This window comes from Loxodonta africana, chromosome 19, assembly GCF_030014295.1.
Source record: "Loxodonta africana isolate mLoxAfr1 chromosome 19, mLoxAfr1.hap2, whole genome shotgun sequence".
NCBI classification, from domain to species: Eukaryota; Metazoa; Chordata; class Mammalia; order Proboscidea; family Elephantidae; genus Loxodonta; species Loxodonta africana.
The window spans coordinates 32,455,091-32,479,557 of record NC_087360.1 but is presented as its reverse complement, the minus strand read 5'-3'; the positions used below and the strand labels follow the sequence as shown (position 1 = coordinate 32,479,557).

The 24,467-nt window shown below is 46.3% G+C and overlaps 2 protein-coding genes across 3 annotated transcripts in view; one reads left to right on the top strand and one right to left on the bottom strand.

Annotated features, from left to right (window-relative positions):
- Window positions 1-3,090: 3,090 nt before the first annotated feature.
- Window positions 3,091-6,403, bottom strand: MRPL40 (mitochondrial ribosomal protein L40). Its single transcript, XM_003419101.4, has 4 exons — window positions 6,274-6,403; window positions 5,740-5,823; window positions 4,468-4,626; window positions 3,091-3,528 (listed from the first exon to the last, which is right to left on the bottom strand). The coding sequence occupies exons 1-4, from the start codon at window positions 6,324-6,326 to the stop codon at window positions 3,204-3,206; spliced, it is 621 nt and encodes a 206-aa protein (XP_003419149.1). The 5' UTR covers window positions 6,327-6,403; the 3' UTR covers window positions 3,091-3,203.
- A 1,020-nt stretch (window positions 6,404-7,423) lies between these two features.
- Window positions 7,424-24,467, top strand: part of LOC100669322 (protein HIRA) — a 109,516-nt gene continuing 92,472 nt past the window's right edge. For both annotated transcript variants that reach the window (XM_010598778.3, XM_010598781.2), the window contains exon 1: window positions 7,424-7,536. In XM_010598778.3, coding sequence (XP_010597080.2) covers window positions 7,500-7,536 — 37 coding nt within the window. In that variant the 5' untranslated portion in view covers window positions 7,424-7,499. The remainder of the gene's footprint in view (window positions 7,537-24,467) is intronic.

Here is a 24,467-nt window from a genome sequence, read left to right as displayed (position 1 = left end):
GTGTGTATGAAGCCTGAAGTCACCAGCCAGCACACCCAGGAAGCTGCAGTCTTTGTAAGCTTACCTTTGCTGGAGCCTCACTTCCTTGGGTCTGCTTGTTTAGGCTCTTTTGCATTGGGCCTTGTGTTTTAGGCAGCTGAATGCACTGATAGGCAGTGTTGCTTCTTGCTCATGTCTGTCTAACATTTACATCCTCCTGCAGTGCCACTTTTGCATTTTGCCTGCCTTCCTTCACTGCTCGGTAAATTCCACATTAACAGATAATCTCTCTGGACAGAATGTTCCCTGCATTCACTCTCATTCATTCCTTCACAACATATGAGTGCCTACTGCATGTTGGGCAAGGTTTGAGACTCTGGGGTCACGGTCTTGAAACATATAAGTGCTCTCAAAGAGCTTATGTTGTTTGGACACAGATAAACATTTAAACATGAATAAATAAGGACTTAAAATGGTGGTAAATAGTGGTGAATGTGATGAAGGGAAATGAATGATAGAACAGTGCCTTTCACACTTTGCACAAAACCATGGTAACTGCTGATCATGGACTGAATTATGTTCCCCCCAAAAATGTGTGTATCAATTTGGCTGGGCCCTGATTCCCAGTATTGTGTGGCTGTCCTCCATTTTGTGATTGTAATTTTATGTTAAAGAGTATTAGGTTGGGACTGTAAGACCCTTAACTAAGGTAATATCCCTAATCCAGTATAAAGAGAGTTTCCCTGGGGTGTGGCCTGCACCACCTTTTATAAAAGATGAAAGGGAAGCAAGCAGAGAGTTGGGGACCTCATACTACCAAGAAGGAAGCACCAGGAGCAGAGCTTGTCCTTTGGACTTGGGGTTCCTACATGGAGAAGCTCCTAGTCCAGGGGAAGATTGACGAGAAGTACCTTTCTCCAGAGCTGGCAGAGAGAAAGCCTTCCCCTGGAGCTGACACCCTGAATTTGGACTTCTAGCCTACTAGACTGTGAGAAAATAAATTTCTCTTTGTTAAAGCCATCCACTTGGGGTATTTGTTACAGCAGCACTAGATGACTACACACCACCCTAGGACCCTGACGTAGCTGCTGCAGCTCCAGGCATCACATGCAAAGTGCAAAGTTCAGATGCCCCTCTCCCATGTTTAAGAGTGAGGAAAACTTAGGATTTATACTTTTACATATAGTATATATAGTTGAAGCAAGTTTTACAAAACTATACTTAACCTGTACTGGGTGTGATGCACTCACATTTTCAATTCTGTGCCATTGAAAACATGGAGGAAATTAAGCATAGAGATGGAGAACAGGGTTATGATTGCCAGGGGTTAGGGATGGGGGAGAGTGTAGGGGTCTTGTGGTGGAACCTGTATTGTGATGGTGGCGGTTATATAAGACTACACGTGATAAAGTTCCATTAAAAAAAAAAAGTTCCATAGAGCTATAAAAATACACACACAAATAAGTGTGTGCAGATAAAACTCGAGATACCTAGATACTCTGGATTGCACCAATGCCAATTTCCAGGTACTGATTCTATAGTTGTAAAAGGTGTTAATGTGGGGGGAGGCTAGGGGGATGGTGCACATGACCTCACTGTACATTTCTTTGAGATCTCCCATGAATCTATAATTACTTCAAAAAAAAAAAAAAAACTACTAGGGATGACCCACTAAATTGATTATACAATCTAATAGATTAAAAAAAAAGCACTAATGTCAGGTACTTACAGCAGGCACTGCCTTAGAGAAGGCCTCATCCTCTGAACCTGGGCCTGAACCAGAAGACAAAGCAGAGAAAAGGGCAACATAGAGGCTGAGGAACAAATGCCATATGCTAATGGGCTGGGGTGGTGGCGGCACTGGGATCAGGTATCTGGACCCAATTCTCAAGGTGGGTTAGGTTTTGAAGGTCTCTTGGACCTCAGAGGTAGCAGTGGAGGTGGAAAGTGGCTGCATTTGGGATTTGTCTCACAGATAGAACCAAAAGGACTGAGAATCCTTAGGCCAAGTTTTTATTCAGGACTGGTGAGTTTTTAAAACAAAAATGAACCACACTCTAGGAAAACCATCCAAATTCCTTTTCAAATGAAATGTTTTCCTAGTTCTACACTAAGGTAATTAGGAATCTAAAGCTTTTCTGAGGCTGATGTAAATTAGGAAAAATGGCTATACACTAGACTCACCATTTCTAGACTCGTATCACTTGAATAAAAGACAGGGCCCTCTGTCCAGTCACGCCTCATGTCTTGGGGTACACAGCAGCTTCCTTAAATAGTGTCCCTGGCTTGCTCCGCTCTCCTCAGCTTAAAACCCAGAACCGGCTCTGCTGATGACACACTTCTGTATGTCCTCTGCCTGGCCCACTGGAAGGCCCTGCTTCTCTGTACACCTGGCCAGCTGGCAAAATCCTATGCCTCCTACACCTCCACATACACGGTGCTGGTGTTAGGGGCCATCGAGTCCGTTCTGACTCATAGTGACCCTATTTACAACAGAACGAAATACTGCCCAGTCTTTCACCATCCTCACAATTGCTATGCTTGAGCCCACTGTTGGAGCCACTGTGTGAATACATCTGGTTGAAGGTCTTTTTTTCACTGACCCTCTACTTTACCAGTCTCCAGGGAACAATCTCTCCTAATAACATGTCCAAAGTATGTAAGACATGCATATGCTGTATTAAAAGTATAAACTATGTACTTTTTTTCCTGCTGGTGGGGTTTTCATCACACAACTGGAATTTTCCCTTTTACCCATGCTCCCTCCAATTGAGGGCAGTGGCCAAAAGTTTTGGTTGTCTCTAGGGCTTCAAACCAGTTCATTCTGGTTCAAACCCTGCTGAGAATTTGTATTTCCACCCCAGATAAACTGAATCAGAATCTACAGTTTAACAAGATCTCCAGGTGATCCTTATGTATAATAAATTTTGAGAACCACTGCTCTACTACTGCCAACAGCATTAGCATCTCCTGGCAACTTTTCAGAAATGCAAATTCTCAGCAGAGTTTCGAAGCTCTGGCCATCTTCCCAGTTCTTCACAAAGAGGAGTGGCATCTCTCACCCCCAGGGATCCTCAGGTGAATTAATTCTGATTCCAACATAAGAGACACTTTTGAGTAAACTTATATTTATTAACAGCATGCCTTATTTTGCAAAAAGCAGACTTGAACCTGAGTCACAGTGGCTCTCAAAGCCAGCATGTTGAGGACAGCTGCCTGCAGTCTTATCTCTTGAACTCCACCTGTGTGTATACCTTGGTGATGTTGTTGTACCTGCCTTCAGGGGGCTGGTAGTTAGGGACCGGTGGTGTGTAATGCGGCCCTTCCCTCTCAAAAGGGAGCAGGCTGGGGTCCCGCTTGATGGCCTCTGCATGGAGCTCTGGAGATGTGAGGCGCAGCTCCTGCAGAGCTTCCTGCTGGGCCTTGAGCAGGGACCTGATGGCGTCCCTCTCCATCTCATGCTCTTGCTGTTTGTACAGGGACCACTTCTTCAGAAGCAGAGCTCTTCTCTCAGCCTCCTCAAAGGAGAGCTCCACCTGAGGCCGCTGTCTGGGAACAGACAAGTTCAAAGGTATGATGCTGGGGAGCACGGATCTTGCTGACAAAGGAGTCTGTGTGACCGTGCATATGATCCAGGCATCCCCACTGCCACAGACAAATGGGACTTAGGGTAAAAAAGTTGGGGACAAATTAAGGAATGAAATGTTGAATGTGGCAGCAGTTGCAACTGACACTGGGAACCAGTGTCACTTGCTTTATGCGGTGACAATAAAGAATGATGCCATGAGAGATGATGGCAGCACTTCCTCTATCCCAGGCAAAGATGACTTTTGGTGAGAGATGACGTTGGGGAAAGTAAAATCGTATTGTGAAGGTGGGCACCAAGATCCCAGGAGTCAAGAGCCTGTCTCAACCTTGGAATATCATTAAAAAGCACCTGACATCTCCCACTTGCATGGCAAGGTCCTACTTATAAATGGTACACACTTCTTACAAGAAGGCAGCAAGGACAAGATCCAAGAGCTGTTAACCTTGCATATAAAATGATCCCAACAGATACCAACTATGAGCATTTGAATCATAAGGCAAGAGGCTAAAGGTTTTCTACCATCCAGAGGGTCAAGGGTTGCAGACCCAAGGCAGCAGTACTGCCTGAGTCAGCCACAGTTAAGATTCCTCAGGCAAAAGAGCAGCATGGACTCTGGAGCAGTGCTGACACAAATTTGCTCAAAACACCTAACCTGGACATATTACCATCACACAATTATCTGGGTTTTTTTCTTTCCCACTTTCAGCCATTCAAGAGCAACACCTAGGAACACTGACTACCAGATGGCACAATCAAGAAGAATAGGACTCAGATCAGGGCCAAGTCAGCCCTAGCTGATAGACCCTTTCCCATCACAGGCTTAAACTGCAGCTAGAACTACCTGGAGTCGATGGAACTCCTTTGCTTTGAGGACCTCAATCCTAGAGGAGAATCCTTACCTTGCTTTATCTAAAAGCTTCACGGGGGTAATAAAATCTTCAATGGGAATTAGTTCTTGGCTAGCTTTTTCCAGTCGTCGGATCCTCTTCTTCAAACGGTCCTTTGCTGCTTGGTCTTTTCTAGGATCTACCTTCTTCCTCTTTCGAAGAGGTTCTGCTCTAATACATAAGACAAATGTTAAACATTTCCTCCTCAGTCTCAAACACGGTGAGAAACATGACATAAGATGAACTGCCCCATACTTGTACTGAGCTGTCCATTGGGGGAAGGAGCTGTGTGTGGGAAGACGGCAAAGAACACAGCTGACTACTTTCACTCTGATGTCCTTGCGAGAAATGTGAGCACTGTCAACTCCAGGGAAGAAATGGAAACCTTCATGTGCAGTAGGGTATCAATTATGGGGAAGTGCTCATCTTTAGTGCTAGGGTATGCCTCGGGATTGCACTGAAAGGTGGAAAAAAAACTGACAATTTACAAGCTCCTCACTCACATTTTAAATGGATCTGTGATTTATGAAAATGCTTTGACTGGCAGGTAGTAGGAGTGACACCTAGTTTTTGGGATTTCTTAACAAATCTCCCCATCCTAGAAAACCAATTAAAAAAAAAACAAAAAAACCCACCAAACCCACTGCCGTCAAGTCGATTCCAGCTCATAGCAACCCTATAGGACAGAGTAGAACTGCCCCACTGAGTTTCCAAGGAGTGCCTGGCGGATTTGAATTGCTGACCTCTTGGGTAGCAGCTGTAGTACTTAACCACTATGCAACTGGGGGGTGGGGTGGGGGGACAGCAGTGGGTTCCCCATCCTAGAGCATTGTCAAAAGTTTGATTTACTCCTTTAGGAACACATCTCTCATGGTAATAATTTACTCTTAAGGAGAATTAAGTTCTCTGGCATGAAGACTGAGTTTCAGTGAATCAAGTTGCCAGAAAGCATCCAAAGGCTCAGGTGGCCAGACCTTTAATCTAGCACCTCCTCACTGCCTCTCCAGGGTGTCAGAATGGGCAGGGAACAGGAAGACTCCTGGAGAAAAAGGAGTTTATCCTGTGCCCTTCAAAACACACAAGAACCCCTTCAAAACTAATACTTATTTTAGCGGGTTTTCCTTATTACAAACACAGCAATATTCCATATAGAGAATGTTGTAAAGCACTTAATTTTAACCATCAGAAACTTTGCAGGCTCTTTTGCAAACCAAATATCGATTAGTCTTGTTCTGTTCTGTTCCTGTGCACATCTACTGCTGACACTCCCAAGATTGAGTTTACCTCATTGGAATGAGTTCCCAGAAGGACAGCAAAGAAGCTCGCTGGTGGGTGTCTCTAATCTGAGTCTGCCAACTCCCCAGAAGCCTGAAAGAAACAAGCCAAAAAGATGCCATCAAGTCGATTTGGGATCAAGCGACCCCATGTGTTGTCAGTGTAGAACTGTGCTCCAGAGAGTTTTTAATGGCTAATTTTTTTTTCATAAATATCTGATTCTACCTCACATCACAGGGAAAAAACAAACAAACAAACAAACCAGGATGTCCCCCCTAAACCTGGGGCACTTGGAAGAGCTGGATATGACAGCTTGCAAGGTCAATGTGAGATTTTTCAAAGCTCCTCGTCCACAGCAGAGCCCTAGGGCAGGCTGTCCTGTCTGCTCGCCAAGGTCCTCGTTTTTCATCCGTAGGATGAGGCACCATGACATATTCGGGGACAGGGGCAGCCGGGATAGGAGCGCACACGAGACTCCGGCCAGCGCGGAGCACCCCCACGCGCGCCCTGGGCACCGACGATCTGGCTGGCGTCTGCACTCACCAGCTTGTCGGGCGCAGAGCGCGCACCACAGATCCCAGCGCAGCGGCAGCCATGACCCCTCCTGCCGTCGACGGGCCGCTTCCGGGCGCGCGCTCTTCGGCGGTCCGGCCTGTGGTGTACCGCGCAGAAGTCCGATCTGCGCGCCGCCCGGCGCTCTTGCGTTCCGGCAGCGAAGGGTCTGGCAGCCTCTGGCCCCGCCCCCCGACGCAGCCCCGCCCCTGACGTCCCGGCGGCGCGCGGGCACGCCCCGAGCGCCTCGCACCTTGAGCGGCTCCGTTTTTTCCTTTCCGCCTACGGTCGTGCCGCAATTCCTCCGAGGCTGCGGGCAGAGCTTCGCCCGCAGTGTGTCCCCTAGCGGGTCTGTTTTCGCCAGCGCCAGGGCCTGAGCCCCGCAGAGCAGCCCGAGTGGCCGGGGTCGTTCTTTTGTTTCTCTGGGCTCAAGTGTCCACGTCTATGAAAACGGTCCTGGTCTTCCAATAAATGCGTCCGCCTCGGCCTCCTCTGCAAGTCCCCCGGTGCTGGCTCGGGGCCGCCTCGCGAGGGCCATGGCCCAGATCGGGCTTTGAGGAATGCTTGTTGCCCTGCATTCTTCCTAGTGCGGGGCCGCGGCGGCCCGCCAGTGATTGCATCCTGGCGCTGGCACGGAGCCTGGCGTCCGCGACATGCCCACTAAACGAATGTTGATGAGTGACCGAAGCTAGTTAATAAGTCGGATTCGGAGCCAGCGAGTTAAAGCTGATGAGAGGGCGTCTACGCCACGCAGGCCCCGCCTGGCACTGGAGACGGCCCCGTCAGCCGGCTGTTCCTCTAGCCCCGCTCGCTTTCCGCGGTCGCAGCCGACCCGCCCCTCGTCGGCGGCCGCCCCCTGAGCTGCCCCTGCCCGCGAAAGGGCCCAGGCTTCCCCGTCCTTGTGGGGAACGGTTTCCCGCCGGGGCGATTTGGCAGGTGCGCGCCGTGACTTCCGGCGTTGCCCGGGAGCCGCCGGAGGAGGAGCGGCGCAGGGGATGCGGCTGTGGCGGCGGCGGCGGCGGCCGAGCGCGGGGGGCGACTGTGGCGGCGGCGGGGGGCGCGGGCCGGCTATGGCGCGGCGGCGCTGAGGGCGCGGGGCGGGCGGCGGCCGGAGGGCGGGCGGCGCGGGAGGAAGCGGCGGCGGTGGCTCCATGGCCCGGGCGCGCTGAGGGACGCGGCTCTCGCCTCAGCCCGGCGGCGGCGGCGGCGGCCGAACAATGAAGCTCCTGAAGCCGACCTGGGTCAACCACAATGGTGAGTATGTGTAGGGGTCGCAGGAGGACAAGCCCGGAAGCGGGTCGGGGTCCATAGTCAGGTCGGGGCCGCGCGCAGGCCCTGCCCGCCTCGCCTTGACGCTCGGTGCCTGGTGCCCGAGTCGCGGTGCCTACGGGAGCGGACTTTGTCCTCCGTGTGGGGATGCCAACGAGGCCTGGCACGTGCTCTGGGCAGGCTGCAGCGTGGTCCTCCCTCGCCCTGGGCATTTGCGCTGAGCCCTCCGCCAACCACCTGGGGTCCATCTAGGGGCCGCAGCTGGGCCTCGGGGAGTGGCCCGGGAGCCAGCCAGCTCCTGCCATTCGTCTGCATCGGTCAGGATATGCCCAAATGGTCTTAGGTATGAAACTGGGGCAGCATCCCCCTTGTGGCCTTTCATTGGCGGGTGAAGACTGAAATCTGCAAGTCTCTGGCATACCCCAACCCAGGCCTGGAGGTAAGTGACAGTGCCCCCAGTCGGGGGACTCTAGTCCTGGACGGAACATTAGGTTTGGGACCGGGGTCCCCCAGCAGAAGGAATCAAGCTAAATGCTGAGCTGGAGCAATAAAGGGACGTGTTCAGGGCGGATAGGACACAGGTGTGTTCTGGGAGAAGGGCTTCCTTAGCTCTGTGGAAGCGGCTTCAAAGCACACCCTTGGGAAGCGGACTCATCCTTAGGTTCAGATGGACTCTGGTAACCAGAAGTTTTTGTCACAGTTCTACTTTGTCGATAGAATTGCTACAGGAGTTGGTCTTTGCTCCCCAGGGAGATGAGGGGTGCGAGCTCTCTACCCACCCCCACCCCAACACTGCTGCCCAGGAAGCTTCCCAGGGTAGCCCTGATTCCTGCTGACTACTGACAGGCAAAGGGTTATCATGATTCTGTCTTGTTTCTTGTTTCTGCTTTGCAGTGTGCCTTGAAGGAGCTACGGTTTTCTTTCAGAAAAAAGCGTAGCTTTTTAGTTTGATACTTAATCCAGGATGCACCCTAACCAAACTGAACTGAACATCTGATTGTATTCTTTCCATCAGAGTGCTTTCACCGTCCATCTTCTTGTGTGAAATCTTTCCCATCTTTCAGGGCCCAGGTGAGGTCACCTTTTCCTTTTGAAACTGGCCCTGTGGAGTTATTCCACTAGATGTGCCGGGTCCCTTTGCTCCTGCATTAAAGTTGTAGATGTGCTTTCTATATGCCTCAAGGGTGAACCGCCTCAAAAAAAAAAAAACCAAAAAAACAAAAAAAAAACCATCATCCTTTGTCATGGAGTTGATTCTGACTCCTAGCGATCCTATAGGACAGAATAGAACTGCCTCATAGGGTTTCCAAAGGTGTACTCTTTACAGGAGCAGACTGCAACATCTTTTCTTTCGGAGCCACTGATGGGTTTGAACTGCCAACCTTTCAGTTAGCATCTCAGTTCTTAACCACACTGCCACCAGGGCTCCTTTGAACTGCCTTACTCCCCTCCATATTCCTGCTGAACTCTACAGTACCTTCCAGTGATGAGTATAAGATGAATATTGGTTAAAACAGATGAGAAAGCTGAGGTTTCCATAATTTACAGAGATACAACAAGGTTCTAGGTTTACTGTGCATGAAAGCAAAAGCCTTAAGCTTTAATTTTACATTTCCTGTGTTGATCTCCAAGAGCATTTTCTGATGTGTAGTGTGTAAATCTTTCCCTGGAGAAGTGGGCAGATTTTTAGTAGTTATAAATTAAACAAGTGGTGCATGTGAATCGGGAAAGGGAAGATTTTATTGTGAACTAGGCTGTGGTATAAGTGAAGGGCGAAAGGAATTTTTGTTGTAAAATGGTTTGATTCAATCAATTTATGTGTGTATGTTTAATCTATATAAATCTATCCTTTTGTAGTCTCTCTTCTGTCTTCTGCCATATAATTTCTTCATTTTTTGAGAAGTTTCTTTGTGAGACAAAAGGGACTGGTTTTGTAAGACAAAAACCTTATGTTTGTGTAAGTCAGGATGCTTATGTGTTGATTATGTAGGTACGCCTGAGGGCGAATCAGTCTGCATCCAGGTCTGCCGGCCTAATGTCCTGGCCTGGTAGAATAGGGGGAGCACTGGGTCAGGAGCGCCTTGTAAGGGCCTGTCTATAGCCCTAGAATTGAACCTGATAATATCTGTTCCACCTGCTTCACATGTGATTGTCATATTCAGTTGGGAAAATGGACGTGCTAGTACTCCCCAGACTATACTGTGCTTTAGCAATCTAAGAGGTAATAATTAATGATAAAAGCAATTGAGACTCTGGCTGATGGGATTTTTCTAGTTCCTTGTGAAATTTCCTTTCTTTTAAAATCTCCTGAAATCAACTTCTGTCTGGTGGAGTATTGAGGACTGTCAAGGGCAAATTACCACTATCCTGAAGGCAATGATGATGGCCTGAATCACTACTGAGCTGCCTTTTAAAAGCTGTAGTGAATAGTGGGAGCTACTGTGGGCAGGGACTGCTTAGTCAGAAGCTAGAGTGGTGAATAGTGGCCACTACTTGCTTTGGATTAAAAAAGCAATAAGACTTTGGTGCTTTGGAGATTGCGTTGTTGGATTTTCTGGCTTGCTTACTATGCATTCATGTCTCCTGACTCGTTGTGCAGCATGAACATACTTTTTCTGTTGTCTGAGAGTCAAAGGGAGAAGGAGCAGAGAACCCGACATTTTCCTCTGTGGTGGAAGAGGCCCATTCAGACAAGGTAGAGAAAGGGTAGCTAGAATGGAGGAAGTTAAAGGCAGATAGAGAAGCATTTGTTGGAGTGTAGGCAAACTTTGGTTTTTTTTGGTTAGGCAAACTTTTGGTTTTCATTTCCCTGGCTAATAACTGTGGTAAGACCATTCCTTTGAGGTGGGGTTTCTCAACCTCAGCGCTGTTGACGTTTTGAGTCTTAACGTTCTTTGATGTGAGGGGCTGTCCGGAAGTTTAGCAGCATCCCTGGCCTCTACCTACTAGATGTTGGTAGCACACACAACCCACTCCCAGGTGTGACAACCAAAAATGTCTCCAGACATTGTCAAATGTTCACTGGTGGGCCAAAATCACCCCCAGTTGAGAACCACTGCTTTAAGGTGACTGGTAAGCTAATAAATCTTGATGTCACATCATAGTGAAATGAGCCTTGAAACTGGAATTAGGCTGGGTTCAAGGCTACAGTGCAGCGTTCCTACTAGCTGTCAATTCTTAGATTTATGACTACTTCTGGGCCTTGGTAAAATTGATTAAATATGAAGACTCGTCCCTTCTGTTTCACCATCTACTCAAATATAAAAGACTGTCTTAAATTAATGTATAGGCAGTCCTCTTATTACGAATGAGTTGCATTCCCATCTGTCTTTAACTCAAATTTGTATGTAAGTTGGGACGGTTAGGTACCTTACGGGTTTGTATCTAACATCAGTTAGTCAAATGTTTATCTTAGTGTATAGTGTGCTTTTCTTTGCGTTAAAAAAAACATTAAGGAAATACTTCCAGACACAGTAAAACGTATTTAACATAATAATACCCCATTGCCATTGAGTCATTGAGTCGATTCTGACTCACAAGGATCCTACAGGACAGATTAGAACAGCTCCATAGGGTTTCCAAGAAGTGGCTGGTAGATTTGGTCTTAACCACTGTGCCATCAGGGCCCCTTAACATAATAATACAGTAATAATAATGTTTTGGTGTACATCGCAAAGTAGTGGCTGTTTGTTATTATGAACCATTGCATGTACTGGAATTTTTAATATAATAGGCTTTTTGGGGGTTGGTTGGTAACTACGGGTTGTCTGTTCATAACCTGTAAGCAGGGTACTGCCTGTATGCAATAGTAGCTAATAATACCTGTTACTTATGAGTCGGAATTGGCTCAATGGTACCGGGTTTGGTTTTTTGATTTTTATATAGAAGGTATGTGCCAGGCACTGTACGCACATGCCCATGTTTTACCCTGTGTCTTGGGTACTCTTTATTTAATTTAAGCTTGGCCAAAATAAAATAATGTTCATTTCTAAGTTAGGTTAAGACCATATGTTGGTCAGAAAATGAAAGCAATTTTGGTTTTAAAGTTTGTAGAAATATGTAATTCGTGTATTAAGAAAATTTCGTTGAGATTCAAGATCTTTCCATTCCTGGGGCTTTGCTCATGAGGGTTCCTCTGGACTTCTCACTCCTGGGCAAGATAGTCCTTGGTGCGCAGCTCTTTGGTAAAACTCATTATAACCAGGAGGCAGGACTGAAAGAGAGCATGTCCTCCTTTGACTCCTGGTTTGTACTTTGATGGCAGTATTATAAAAAGATGTTTAGCATATTTTCAACAATAGGATAATTTGCCAGTTAATCCCATTATTTTGTGGTGTGTGTTTTATTTTTCCTCTGTCCTGTGACTGGATTCTTATTTTTTTTCCTACCCTATCTTATTCCAAACAGGATTTTAACACATTCTACTGGGACATATATATACTGTATCAGGACGAAAATAAATTAAGTCAGCCTGAAGGGCAACAGAGGATAGCATGGTACAATAATGAAGCCGGGAGTGGGTGTGGGAAGGTCTCACACAGCAGCTGGAGGGGTTCTACAGACCTGTCTCCAAGCTTCTGGTTGGCTCTGATTGGGAGGGAATCCAAATGGTGATATTACATGATCGCTGTGTTCCTAAGATAAGCTTTGCAGTTGCTTTAGATCAGTGAGTGGTTCTCTAATGGAGACAATTTTGTCCTCCTTCCTCCCCACCCCCAGAGAACATTTGACAATGTCTGGAAACATTTTTAGTTGTCACATCTGGGGTAGGGGGATGCTGCTGTCATCTAGCGGATAGAGGCCAGGGATGCTGCTAAACATCCTACATTGGATAGGACAGCACCCCACAGAATTATCTAGCCTAACTTACCAGTAATGCCAAGGCAGGGAAACCTTGCTCTAGATAAGAATATCTTTATTATTATTTATCTTTTCATGTATTTTTCTCATCTTTCCAACTAGATTGTAAGCTTCCTGGTATAAGAATTTTGCTTTTTATTTTGGAATCAGTTCTTTTTATGAGGATTCTTGCTCCGCTGCTTACTAAACATGTGGTATGGAAGGCTTTTTTCATGTCTGTATTCCTGAGCTGTTAAATGAAGCCGATAAATACCTGCCTCAACTGATACTTGTGAAGGCTTACTAAATGCTAGCTCTCTCTCCACAGGCTCCTACTGATTTATGCCTGAAGACCAAAACCAAACCGAACCCGTTGCCATTGACTCAGTGTCGACTCATAGCAACCCCATAGGACAGAGTAGAACTGCCCCATGTGGTTTCCAAGGAGCAGCTGGTGGATTTGAACTGCTGACCATTTGGTTAGCAGCTGTAGCTCTTAACCACTGCATCACCAGGGCTCCCTGAAGACAGTAAGTAGGTTTAAGAAAGGAACCGGAATACATCTAAAGAGGGTTCAGAAGAAAACTGGGCCGGATTTTGCCTTGGATAATACCAAAAGCAGTTGCCATTGAGATGATTCTGACTCATGGCGACCCCATGTGTGTTAGAGTAGAACCGTGCTTCGTGGGGTTTTCAGTGGCTGAGTTTTTGGAAATTGAACCTCCAACCTTTTGGTTAGCATCCAAGCCTATTAACTGTTTGCACAACCCAGGACTCCTTGGATGATACACATATGTGAGTTATTTCACTTACTCATGTACCAGACATTCAGCCCCTCTGGTGAGAAGCTCTGTGAGGTTTAAGAGATGAATAAGGCTGCCCCTGTATATGAAAAGCTGTGTGGAGGATGGGAGAGATGAACACACAGGCCATTTTCTAGAATGCAGGGCAGACAGAAACAAGAGCTACACCAGTGAGCACCAGGGGCTGAGGGAGTGAAGCTCATCTCTATCTCAATGTGGTTTGTGGCTGTGTCCTTCGACTGAGCCTTCATGGCTGTAAGATCATGATGGGAAGAGAAGGCACTGCAGCTTGCGGAGCAAAGGCACAGAGGGTTGGCAGCATTTAGGAGAAGACATAGAGCGTGTCATGTTAGCAGATGAAACTGAAAAGGTGAAGAGGGAGGACGGGCCTGAGAGGTAATGAGTCACCATACTAGAAGCTTGGGCTTCTTCCTGGGGTGGGAGGAGAAGGGTAAGGGGTGGGGCATTGACAATTCTTAGGAGGCTGGATATAAGATCCAAGGAGTTAGAAGGCTGTTCCTGGAGACTTGGTGAGAAATGATGAAGGAGGTACGGAGGTCAGTAGTGGTAGAAATGAGAAAGAGTGGATGGACACTGAAGATAGCAAAGACATAGAATTGATGGGACCTGACTGTTATAGGCAGGTGACTACCCATATGAGACACTCTTTGAGTTTCTTTCTTTAGTATGTTGGAGAAAGAATATGGATGAGGACTACGAAATGGGACTCTTTGTTAAATGTTTTTAATCCAAGAAGTGGTTGAAGAGTTGTTTTCCTTTTATGAACAGGATCGTAGTAACACAACTGAGTGGGACCTCTGGGCAGCATCTAGCCTTGGCTACTGAGGCCAGTTAGGGGACATGCTGCCATTGGACTGATCTTGTTTCCTGTCAGTGGCCAGGGAGAGGTGTCTGCCTTAATATCTCCTTTTTCCCAAAGATTGCTGGCCCAGCCCACTAATCCAGAGTGTTTGCCTGTAGACTTCAGAGGTGTCTGGCACGTCAAACAGGTCCTGCATGAGTCTTGGGCGCCAAAAATTGATGCAAGCACATTTTATCATTCTGCCAAAATCATCGATACCACTAGTTATCCTAAATACTTGGAGAGGTGAGCGGGGGCCGTCCGTAATGGCTACAGTTAAATAGCAGAAAGGAAGTGTAGCAGATACTGTAGATTGCCTGCCCTTTTTATTCCTTTCTAGCTGAACCTCAGTATTTTTTTTTTTTTTTTCCAGTTATCTGCCCTCTTCTGCAGGCCATGCTGCAGGAGACAAGTCTTGATATCTCTGTGTTAGTATGTGGGGGGAGTGCCAGGGATTGTTGAGTGGCCGTGTGATGCTGTTCTAGCCAGTGAGGTGGGGAGGGGACATAGCCTGGGGGCTGGAAAATCAGGTAAGAGATGGTTAAAAGGCCATGTCTCTTCCACTGGGTCTGCATGTGGTAGCCAGCTTGTGACTATGAGGACAGGGAAGAAAGATGGAAGGGCTTGGCTACTTAAGGTGCTAAATTAAAGAGCCCTAAAGCTGACCTATCTCAGCACTTACTCTATGAGTTCATAAATTACTCTTGAGATCCTCCACGACTTACAGCAGAAAGAAAATATCTGTAGCAGTACAATTTGCAGATAGAAACTGAGATGAGATGACTTTCCCAAGAGTACACTAGCAGTAAGGGGATGAGTTGGGAGTCACACTGATTCCATCTGAACCCAGGCTCACTCTTTCTAATTTACCAAGTGGTGGTCTCCATGCTGAGACTGGGCACTTCTGTCCTGGAGGGCTTGAGTACTAACAACTATCAGAAAGACAGCTTTAAGAAGCCATGTGGTACATCTTGTTACACAGGAGTCATCTCCCGTTGGGATGATGATGTCCTATGACCACTTCTGTACCATTCAGAGTACGTAAGAACTGCTGGCCTGGCAGGTTTCTCTCAAGGTGTGCTTGGCGTGCTTCCTCTGGCATTTTTTTTTTGTTTGTTTGTTTTGCTTTATCGTGGTAAAAATACATACAACAAAATGTTTGCCAGTTCAGTATTTTTTACATGTATAATTCATTGACATTGGTTTTTTTTATCATGTAGTGCAATCATCACCACTATCCATTTCCGAACTATTCCAACATCATTAACAGAAACTCCGTGTCCCCTGAACTATCTTTTCCCCTCTCTCCGACTCCTGGTAGTGACTAATAAACTTTGGTCTCTGTAAACCAAAACCCATCGCCAGCGAGTGGATTTTGACTCATGGCAACCCCATGTGTGAAGAGTAGAACTGCGCTCTAAGATTCTCAAGTCTGTGAACTTTAGGAAGCAGATCCTGAGGAATTTGTCTTGAGGTGCCTCTGGGTGGTTTGAACTGCCAGCCTTTTGGTTAGTAGTTGAGTGCTTAACCATTTGTGCCTGTTTCAGATAAATGGGATCATAGCATATTTGTCCTTTTGTGACTGACTTATTTCACTCAGCATAACACTTTCAAAAGTTCATCTGTGTTTTACCATGTATCAGGACCTCATTTCTCTTTATGGCTAAGTAGTATTCCATTGTATGTATGTGCCACATTTTGTTTATCCACTCATCTGTTGATGGGCACTTGGCAGGGGGTATCAGCAGGGAGGAGCCTGTGCTCCAGCCTTGGACATTGAGGCTCTCCTGTTGGCCTGATTGGGCCAGCTAGGTCATATGCCCTCTCCTATACCAATTACCATTGCCAGTTAGCCTGCCTAGGGGAGGAATGGACACCTGAATGAAATTGAAGTTCTGTTAGAGACTGCCTTCCCACTGAAAGAAAGCTTCAGGAGGGCAGAGGCATTGTTGGTTTGTGCATGCTGTATTCCCAGTGCCAAGAACAGTGACTGGCACACAGTAGTCTCTTAGAAAATGTTGAACAAGTGGTAAGTACCAGAAGAAGGTTGATGGAACGTGGTTGGCGGATGGGCACCCAACAGTTATTGCTACCCTTGGCTGGTAGCGGTGATTTGTTTCATAAAACTTCTTGCTCATACTGACAGGCTTATCTAAGAGTTGAGACTTTCTGGTGGAACCCACCGGGGATTCTCTAGTGGTGAGGAAAAGCACTTTGCTTCCCAAGTCCTTACCAAAGGAGCTAGTGATAGGGCTTTTCATCATAGGAAGGGGAGTAGATTAAACAGAACAGATAGTACTAGAAGAACTGTTAATCAAGTGGTTTAGAATACCCCTGGCAAAAAGAAAACCCATTTCGGTCAAAACTTGTTGCTTTTCAAAGGAATATCTGCCTTGGGCTGTTAAGAGTATTATCCTTCTGCAGAGATACATTAACCCAACTGGGATCGGCCAAGTCACAAGGAATCTGCCCTGCTTAGAGACACTGTGGGGAGGTACACACAGCACAGGTAGCAAGCCTCATTTGAGGAACAGCAACAGATCTTCGCTGGAGCAGACTTCAGGTCGGCAGAATCCTCCGTCAGGTCTTGCAGAGAGAAGGCACTTAGCAGATTCATTCATTCAACAATAATGAGTGCTTATTGTGTGCCAGCGGCTGGTTCTAGGTGCTGGAAAAATAGCTAAGCAAGCAGCATGCCAGGACCTGTTGGGGAGCTTGTTGTTGTTGTTGTTAGGTGCCGTGGAGTCGGTTCCGACTCAGCAACCCTGTGCACAACAGAACGAAACGCTGCCCGGTCCTGCGCCATCCTTACAATCGTTGTTATGCTTGAGCTCATTGTTGCAGCCACTGTGTCAGTCCACCTCGTTGAGGGTCTTCCTCTTTTCCGCTGACCCTGTACTCTGCCAACCATGATGTCCTTCTCCAGGGACTGATCCCTCCTGACAACATGTCCAAAGTATGTAAGACGCAGTCTCGCCATCCTTGCATCTAAGGAGCATTCTGGTTGTACTTTTTCTAAGACAGGTTTGTTCGTTCTTTTGGCAGTCCATGGTATATTCAATATTCTTCGCCAGCACCACAGTTCAAAGGTGTCAGCTCTTCTTTGGTCTTCTTATTCATTGTCCAGCTTTCATGTGCATATGATGCGATTGAAAATACCATGGCTTGGGTCAGGTGCACCTTAGTCTTCAAGGTGACATCTTTGCTCTTCAACACTTTGAAGAGGTCCTTTGCAGCAGATTTGCCCAGTGCAATGCATCTTTTCATTTCTTGACTGCTGCTTCTATGGCTGTTGATTGTGGATCCAAGTAAAATGAAATCCTGGACAACTTCAATCTTTTCTCCGTTTATCATGATGTTGCTCATTGGTCCAGTTATGAGGATTTTTGTTTTCTTTATGTTGAGGTGTAATCCATACTGAAGGCTGTGGTCTTTGATCTTCATTAGTAAGTGCTTCAAGTCCTCTTCACTTTCAGCAAGCAAGGTTCTATCATCTGCATAACGCAGGTTGTTAATGAGTCTTCCTCCAATCCTGATGCCCCGTTCTTCTTCATATAGTCCAGCTTCTCGGATTATTTGTTCAGCATACAGATTAAATAGGTATGGTGAAAGAATACAACCCTGACGCACACCTTTCCTGACTTCAAACCAATCAGTATCCCCTTGTTCTGTCTGAACAACTGCCTCTTGATCTATGTAAATCACGTATGGGGAGCTACACGTGATTTTGTAGCCAGCGAGTCTGGGAGGGTATCTGCTGGGGGCATCCCGCATACATGGAAAAAGGGATGTAGGAGTGGAGCTTACTGGGGAGACAGACAGTACACAAACAAGAGCAAAATACTGAGAGCATTAGGCGGGGGTGAGTGTGGGGAGAAACCGAAAGCAGATACAGAGATAAGGACCGTTCAGGTAGGGGAGGACGTGTTGGAGTTTTAAATAGGGTGCCCTGAGTGAGACGGTAGTGCTTGAGCAAAGACTGTGTCACAGGTGGGGCTCCCAGGGCAGCAGGCTGTGAGCTGAGATTTTGTTTGCGGGATTATTGGGGAGTGCCCCAGGGACCACATGGTACAGAGTGAGGGAAGCAGGACTGGACAGAGGGAGAGGTTGAGTGAGTGCAGTAGAAGCTTTAGCTGACCCTGTTGGGAACTCCAAAGCTGGACTCATCCTTCACAGTTGTCCTGAATTGGGGCAAGGGGGCCAGGCTTTTATACTCCCCTGTCCAGTTATTGGATGCTGGGAACATGGGAAGGGGACCTGACCTTAGGTGAAGCAGTTCTTCCTCTGAGGGCAAGTCCCACCTGGAGAAAGACTCAGGTGGGAGCTATCAGGGGCTGCCAACAGGCTCACTAGCTGGGGGAGTGTGCTTCAGTCCTGGAGAAAGGGCCTGGGCAGTGTACCAAGGCATCCCCTACCGACCCCATAGAGATGGGGAAGGCAGCCATCTGGGGTAAGGGTATTCCAGGCAGAGAGGTGGCCAGAACTTGCCCGGCTTACCGGAGGAATAGCATGATGTCATTGTGATTGGAGCAAGCAAGGGGAAGAACACCAAAGGTGAGGCCAGAGTTAATGGCGGACCCACTGGGGAGGGCCCTCAGATGGGTGGCATTGGTTCTCAGTGAAATGGAGAGCGGAGGAGTCACATGATTTGATTTGGGTCTTAAAGGTCTTTCTGTCCACTGCATTGAGAATAGACAGGGTGTGGGGGCAAGGGAGGGAGCTGGAGACCATGATTTGGACCAGTTTGGTGATGGCCATGATGGTGAGAAATGGTTGGATTCTAAATATATGTGTATGGTAAATAACAACAACAACAAAAAACTCAAACCCACTGCCATCGAGTTGATTGTAACTCATAATGACCCTATTGGACAGAGTAGAATTGCCCCTTAGGGTTTCCAAGGCTGTGATCTTTATGGAAGCAGACTGCCACATCTGTTCTCCCGTGGAGCGGCTGGTGAGTTCGAATCACTGACTTTTTGGTTAGCAATCGAGCACTTAACCACTGCGCCATCAGGGCATCGGTGTAGTAGATACATACGCATTTATATCAGTTGCTGTTAAGTTGATTCTGACTCATGGAGACCCCTGTGTGTCAGAGCAGAACTGTGCTCCATAGGGTTTTCAGTGGCTGATTTTTTTCAAAAGTAGATGACCAGACCTTTCTGCCAAGGCACCTCTGGGTAGTACTGTCAACCTTTTGATTATTAGCTAAGTGCCTAAACATTTGCGCCACCCAGGGACTCCTGCGTGTATGTATATACACATATATACATATATATATACACACACGCACATTTTTTAGGTATAATTTACATAGGGAAATGTTCAGATCTTACGTGTACAATTTGGTGAATTTTGACAAATGAATATACCTTGTAAGCCATTCCCTAATCAAGATATGGAACATTTGCTTCTCCCCCAGAAAACTTGGATTATGCGTATATTGTGAAGGGAGGGTCACAAGGGTAGAATGTGGGGTATGAGATGAGAGAGAACTGAGGGGTGACTTCATTGAGGTGGGTCGAGCTGCTGTCAGTTGAGGTAAGTCTGTGAAAGGAGCAGATTTAAGAGGGAAGATTAAGAATTGCATTTTAGACAGGTCAGGCCAAGTGAGGCCCACTAGCACAGGGCCTTCCACAGATGCATTCCAGGAGGGTGGCCTTTCCACCTTCCCCATTCTGAAAACACTAGAGCTCTATTTGGAACCTGTTGTTAAGGGAACAGGCCGCTGGCTAGTGAAAACTGCTATATGTAATAGTTATATCCCAGAGGATGTTACTGTGGTGGTCTGTGTCTGGATCTTGATAATGAAGCATTTTATGATTTAGTGCTTTTAATTTTTTAAAATTAAAAATAAGTTTTTCTTTTTATAATGGTAATATATGTATCACCATAATAACTACCTCTTCCCTCTGTAAAAAAGTAATACATGGTCAAATTAGGAAAGAATAGAAAATGCTGGTAGGAAAATACACCGTTAAAACTTTTGTGTGCGTGTGGTCTGAAAGAGGAGTTCTCGGGTGGCTCAGGCAGTTAAGCCCTAGGCAGGACTTCACCTCGAGTACTTTAAACATGTTATCAGGAGGGACCAGTCTCTAGAAGAGGATATCATGCTTGTAGAGGGTCAGCAAAAAAGAGGTAGACCCTCAATGAGATGGATCGACACAGTAGCTGCTACAATGGGCTCAGACATAGCAATGATTGTGAGGATGGTGCAGGTCCGGGCAGTGTTTTGTACTCTTGTACATAGGGTCACTACGAGTCGGAACTGACTCAACAGCACCTAAAAACAACAACTAACCAAAAGGTTGGTGGTTCGAATCCACCCAGAGGCACCTTGAAAGAAAGGTTTGGTGATCTCCTTCCAAAAGATCACAGCCATTGAAAGCCTTATGGAGCACAGTTTTACTCTGAAACAAGTGGGGTCGCCATGAGTAGGAATTGACCTGACAACAAATGGTTTTATTTTGGTTTTCAGACCGTTTAAAAAAATGATAACTGTGGGACTTGGTGCTTTTTAAAAAACAAATTTTATTTAGTATAGAAACCATCTTGTAAAAGTGTCTGAATTTTTAAAAATGTTAGCCAGGTTCCCATTACCATAGAAATCCAGTATTTTCTATCATGCAGTCTCCTTTATAGACCTTACATTGCATATATAACTGGAAAGCTAAAGTTATTTGCTGTTTAGTTTTAACTTAAATATTATTATTTAACTGTGGCTGTTAAGCTAACAGATTTCCCTCCGTGAAATGGGAGGAGGAGGAGGAGTAGTAACGTCAGAACCTGTCTAACTTCAGGGGGGATAATGAGAATCAAGATCAGCCCAAAACCGATCCCTGTGAGGTACAGGTCAGTGACACCAAACATCCCTCCACGGCACTCTCTATTTCTTTTCTGGGTTCGACAATCCATTGCAGTGGCCACACAGAACTCACAGACTATACTTACAGTTAAGTGGTTTATTAAGGAAGTAACAGGGTACAACTCAGATCAGGATCAACAGGCTGCAACTCAGGATCAGGAAGCATGTAGGCAAAGTCTGGAAGGCTTCCCCAAAGAGGAATGCACATCCCTCCCTTCTTCAGTGCAGGACAACTCTCTCACTTTTCTTGTCCTCCTGAGGACAGGCTCCTCTGGGCCCTGCCCATTGTTACCAGGGTCTCTGCCTCAGGGCCCGTCTGGGCCTGCCATAGTCTTCAGTGTTACAGCCTTTTAGAAGGTTCCTTGCCTCTTTTCTCTCTCCTCTCCTCTCCTCCCTTCTGCAGCTTCCTGCTTCTTTCTGTCTCAGAAACCTTTGTGGGTTGGTTGCATATATATGTAAACTCCTAATCAGTTATAAGGCAGGGCTTTCTCACCAGGGCCATGAACTGACCAATCCCCTCTTCATGGGCCACGAGTACTTCATTTGCATGGTAGGCTACAGACAATTTATTGGCGTAGCCTTATTGACTAGCCCCTGCAAGGTGCACACCAATCACAGGACAGACTGTAGCCCAAGACTGGCTAAAAAGTATCAAACCACAAGTTGTTTCCAGTTGCTCAGGAAATAGCGATCAACCTGGACTAAAAAGTAACAAATCCTCTAGGGTGGAAAACTAGGGCAAAGATAACTCCTCAGGGCTTAGAGGAAAGATTTTTCAAACTTACTCCAAAGAACCAAGGCAAAAGGCCACATAAAGGAACTCATTTCACCACACCCTCCTAGGCACATAGCTCTAATTTTCTAATAGAAGTGGGTGGAAGAGATTATTAGATTGATAGGAATTCATTTTGCAGGTAACGTTTAAGGGATATCTCTGTTTTGCGAATCCACGTATACTCAAACTTGAAGGGTGAAAATGGGTATGAAGAAACAATGACTGTTACCAAAACTTTGATTTTTTGTTGGCAAAATACTGCAGAAGTGATTATGGTCTATAAATGATACACTCATCGCTTTTTTTTACTTCCATTTGCAGTCCAAAAACGGTTGCATGGTTGTTACAGCTTCCTCTCTCTGGTGTTTAGAATCTGTTGACCAGCTGATACCTATGAGATTTCATTGTGGTGGTGCTTACTTAAGACTGGGAGAAGTTTTTGTGGTTGAAAGCGATACAGATAACAATAGCAGATGGCTCTGTGAACTAGCTAGGGATGTGCTTTCTGCCTATAGTTGGTTGGTAAAGTCTGAGTTCCCACCACAGGTGATCGTGGAGCCTGGGCTTTAGGAGTCTGCCTTCCCAAAATGCGGCTATTAGTGACACTGAAAGTGTGTTTGAATTCTGGGCTTCTGCCAGGGCCATTCAACACAGTAAATATTTATTGAGTGCCTACTATGTGTCAAGCCACAGTTCTAGGTACTGGGGATGGATTGGTGGGTAAAACAGACAAAAATCACTACCTGCATTCAGGTGGGCAGGGTAGATAGGCATATAAAAAGGTAATTATATGTTGTTAAGTGCCATCGAGTTGGTTCTGACTCATAGCGACCCCATATACAATAGAAGAAAACACTCCCTGGTCCTATGCCAGCCTCGCAGTGGTTGCTGTGTTTGAGGCTATAGTTGCAGTCACTGTGTCAGTCCATCTTGTTGAGGGTCTCCCTCGTTTTTGCTGATGTTCTACCTTACCAAGCATGATGTCCTTTTCCAGGGACTGGTCCTTCCAGATAACGTGTCCTAAGTATATGAGATGAAGTCTTGCCATCCTTGCTTCTAAAGAGCATTCTGGCTGTATTTTCTCCAAGACAGACTTGTTCATTCTTCTGGCAGTCCATGGTACATTCGGTATTCTTCGCCAACGCCATAACTCAAAGGCGCCAGCTCTTCTTCAGTCTTCCTTATTCACTATCCAGCTTTTGCATGTGTATGAAGCAATTGGAAATACCATGGCTTTTGCTTTTGAACACTTTAAAGAGGTCTTGGGCAAATCTGCTGCAAAGGACCTCTTCAAAGTGTTGAGGAGCAAAGATGTCACCTTGAGGACTAAGGTGTACCTGATCCAAGCCATGGTATTTTCAATCGCCTCAGATGCATGTGAAAGCTGGACGGTGAATAAGGAAGACTGAAGAAGAATTGATGCCTTCGAATTGTGGTGTTGGTGAAGAATATTGAATATACCATGGACTGTGAAAAGAGTGAACAAATCTGTCTTGGAAGAAGTACAATCAGAATGCTCCTTAGAGGTAGGGATGGCAAGACCATCTTATATACTTGGACGTGTTGTCAGGAGGGATCGGTCCCTGGAGAAGGACATCATGCTTGGTAAAGTATAGGGTCAGCAGAAAAGAGGAATGCCCTCAGGGAGGTGAATTGACACAGTGGCTGTAACAGTGGGCTCAAGTATAACAAAGATTTTAAGGATGGCATAGGAACGGGCAGTGTTTCATTCTGTTGCTCATCGGGTTGCTATGAGTCGGAACTGACTCTATGGCACCTAACAACAATGACAAAGAGGTTTTTTTGCAGCAGACTGGCCCAATGCAGTGTGTTGTTTGATTTCTTGACTGCTGCTTCCATGGGCATTAATGATGGATCTGAGTAAAATAAAATTGTCGACAGCTTCAATATTTTCTCCATTTATCATGGTGTTGCTTATTGGTCCACTTGTGAGGAGTTTTATTTTCTTTATGTTGAGGTGTAATCTGTACTGAAGGCTGTAATCTTTTTTTTTTTTTAATAATTTTTATTGTGCTTTAAATTAAAGTTTACAAATCAAGTTAGTCTTTCACACAAAAACCCATATACACCTTGCTACACACTCCAAATTACTCTCCCCCTAATGAGACAGCCCGCTCTCTCCCTCCACTCTCTCTTTTCATGTCCATTTCTCCACTGTCTCTTTTCGTGTCCATTTTGCCAGCTTCTAACCCCCTCCACCCTCTAATCTCCCCTCCAGGCGGGAGATGCCAACATAGTCTCAAGCGTCCACCTGATCCAAGAAGCTTACTCCTCACCAGCATCCCTCTCTAACCCGTTGTCCAGTCCAATCCATGTCTGAAGGATTGGCTTCAGGAATGGTTCCTGTCCTGGGCCAACAGAAGGTCTGGGGGCCATGACCACCAGGGTCCTTCTAGTCTCAGTCAGACCATTAAGTCTGGTATTTTTATGAGAATTTGGGGTCTGCATCCCACTGCTCTCCTGCTCCCTCAGGGGTTCTCTGTTGTGTTCCCTGTCAGGGCAGCCATCGGTTGTAGCCAGGCACCATCTAGTTCTTCTGGTCTCAGGATGATGTAGTCTTTGGTTTGTGTGGCCCTTTCTGTCTGTTGGGCTTGAATCGTCTTGTGTCCTTGGTGTTCTTCATTCTCCTTTGATCCAGGTGGGTTGGGACCAATTGATACATCTTAGATGGCTGCTTGCTAGCGTTTAAGACCCCAGACACCGCTCTTCAAAATGGGATGCAGAATGTTTTCTTAATAGATTTTATTA

Coding starts and splice junctions, on each gene's coding strand:
- MRPL40 (XM_003419101.4), bottom strand. CDS start 6,326: ATGGCTGCCGCTGCGCTGGGATCTGTGGTGCGCGCTCTGCGCCCGACA. Junction 5,824..6,273: donor GCTCTGCGCCCGACAAGCTG/GTGAGTGCAGAC, acceptor TGTTTCTTTCAG/GCTTCTGGGGAGTTGGCAGA. Junction 4,627..5,739: donor TGGGAACTCATTCCAATGAG/GTAAACTCAATC, acceptor CTTATGTATTAG/AGCAGAACCTCTTCGAAAGA.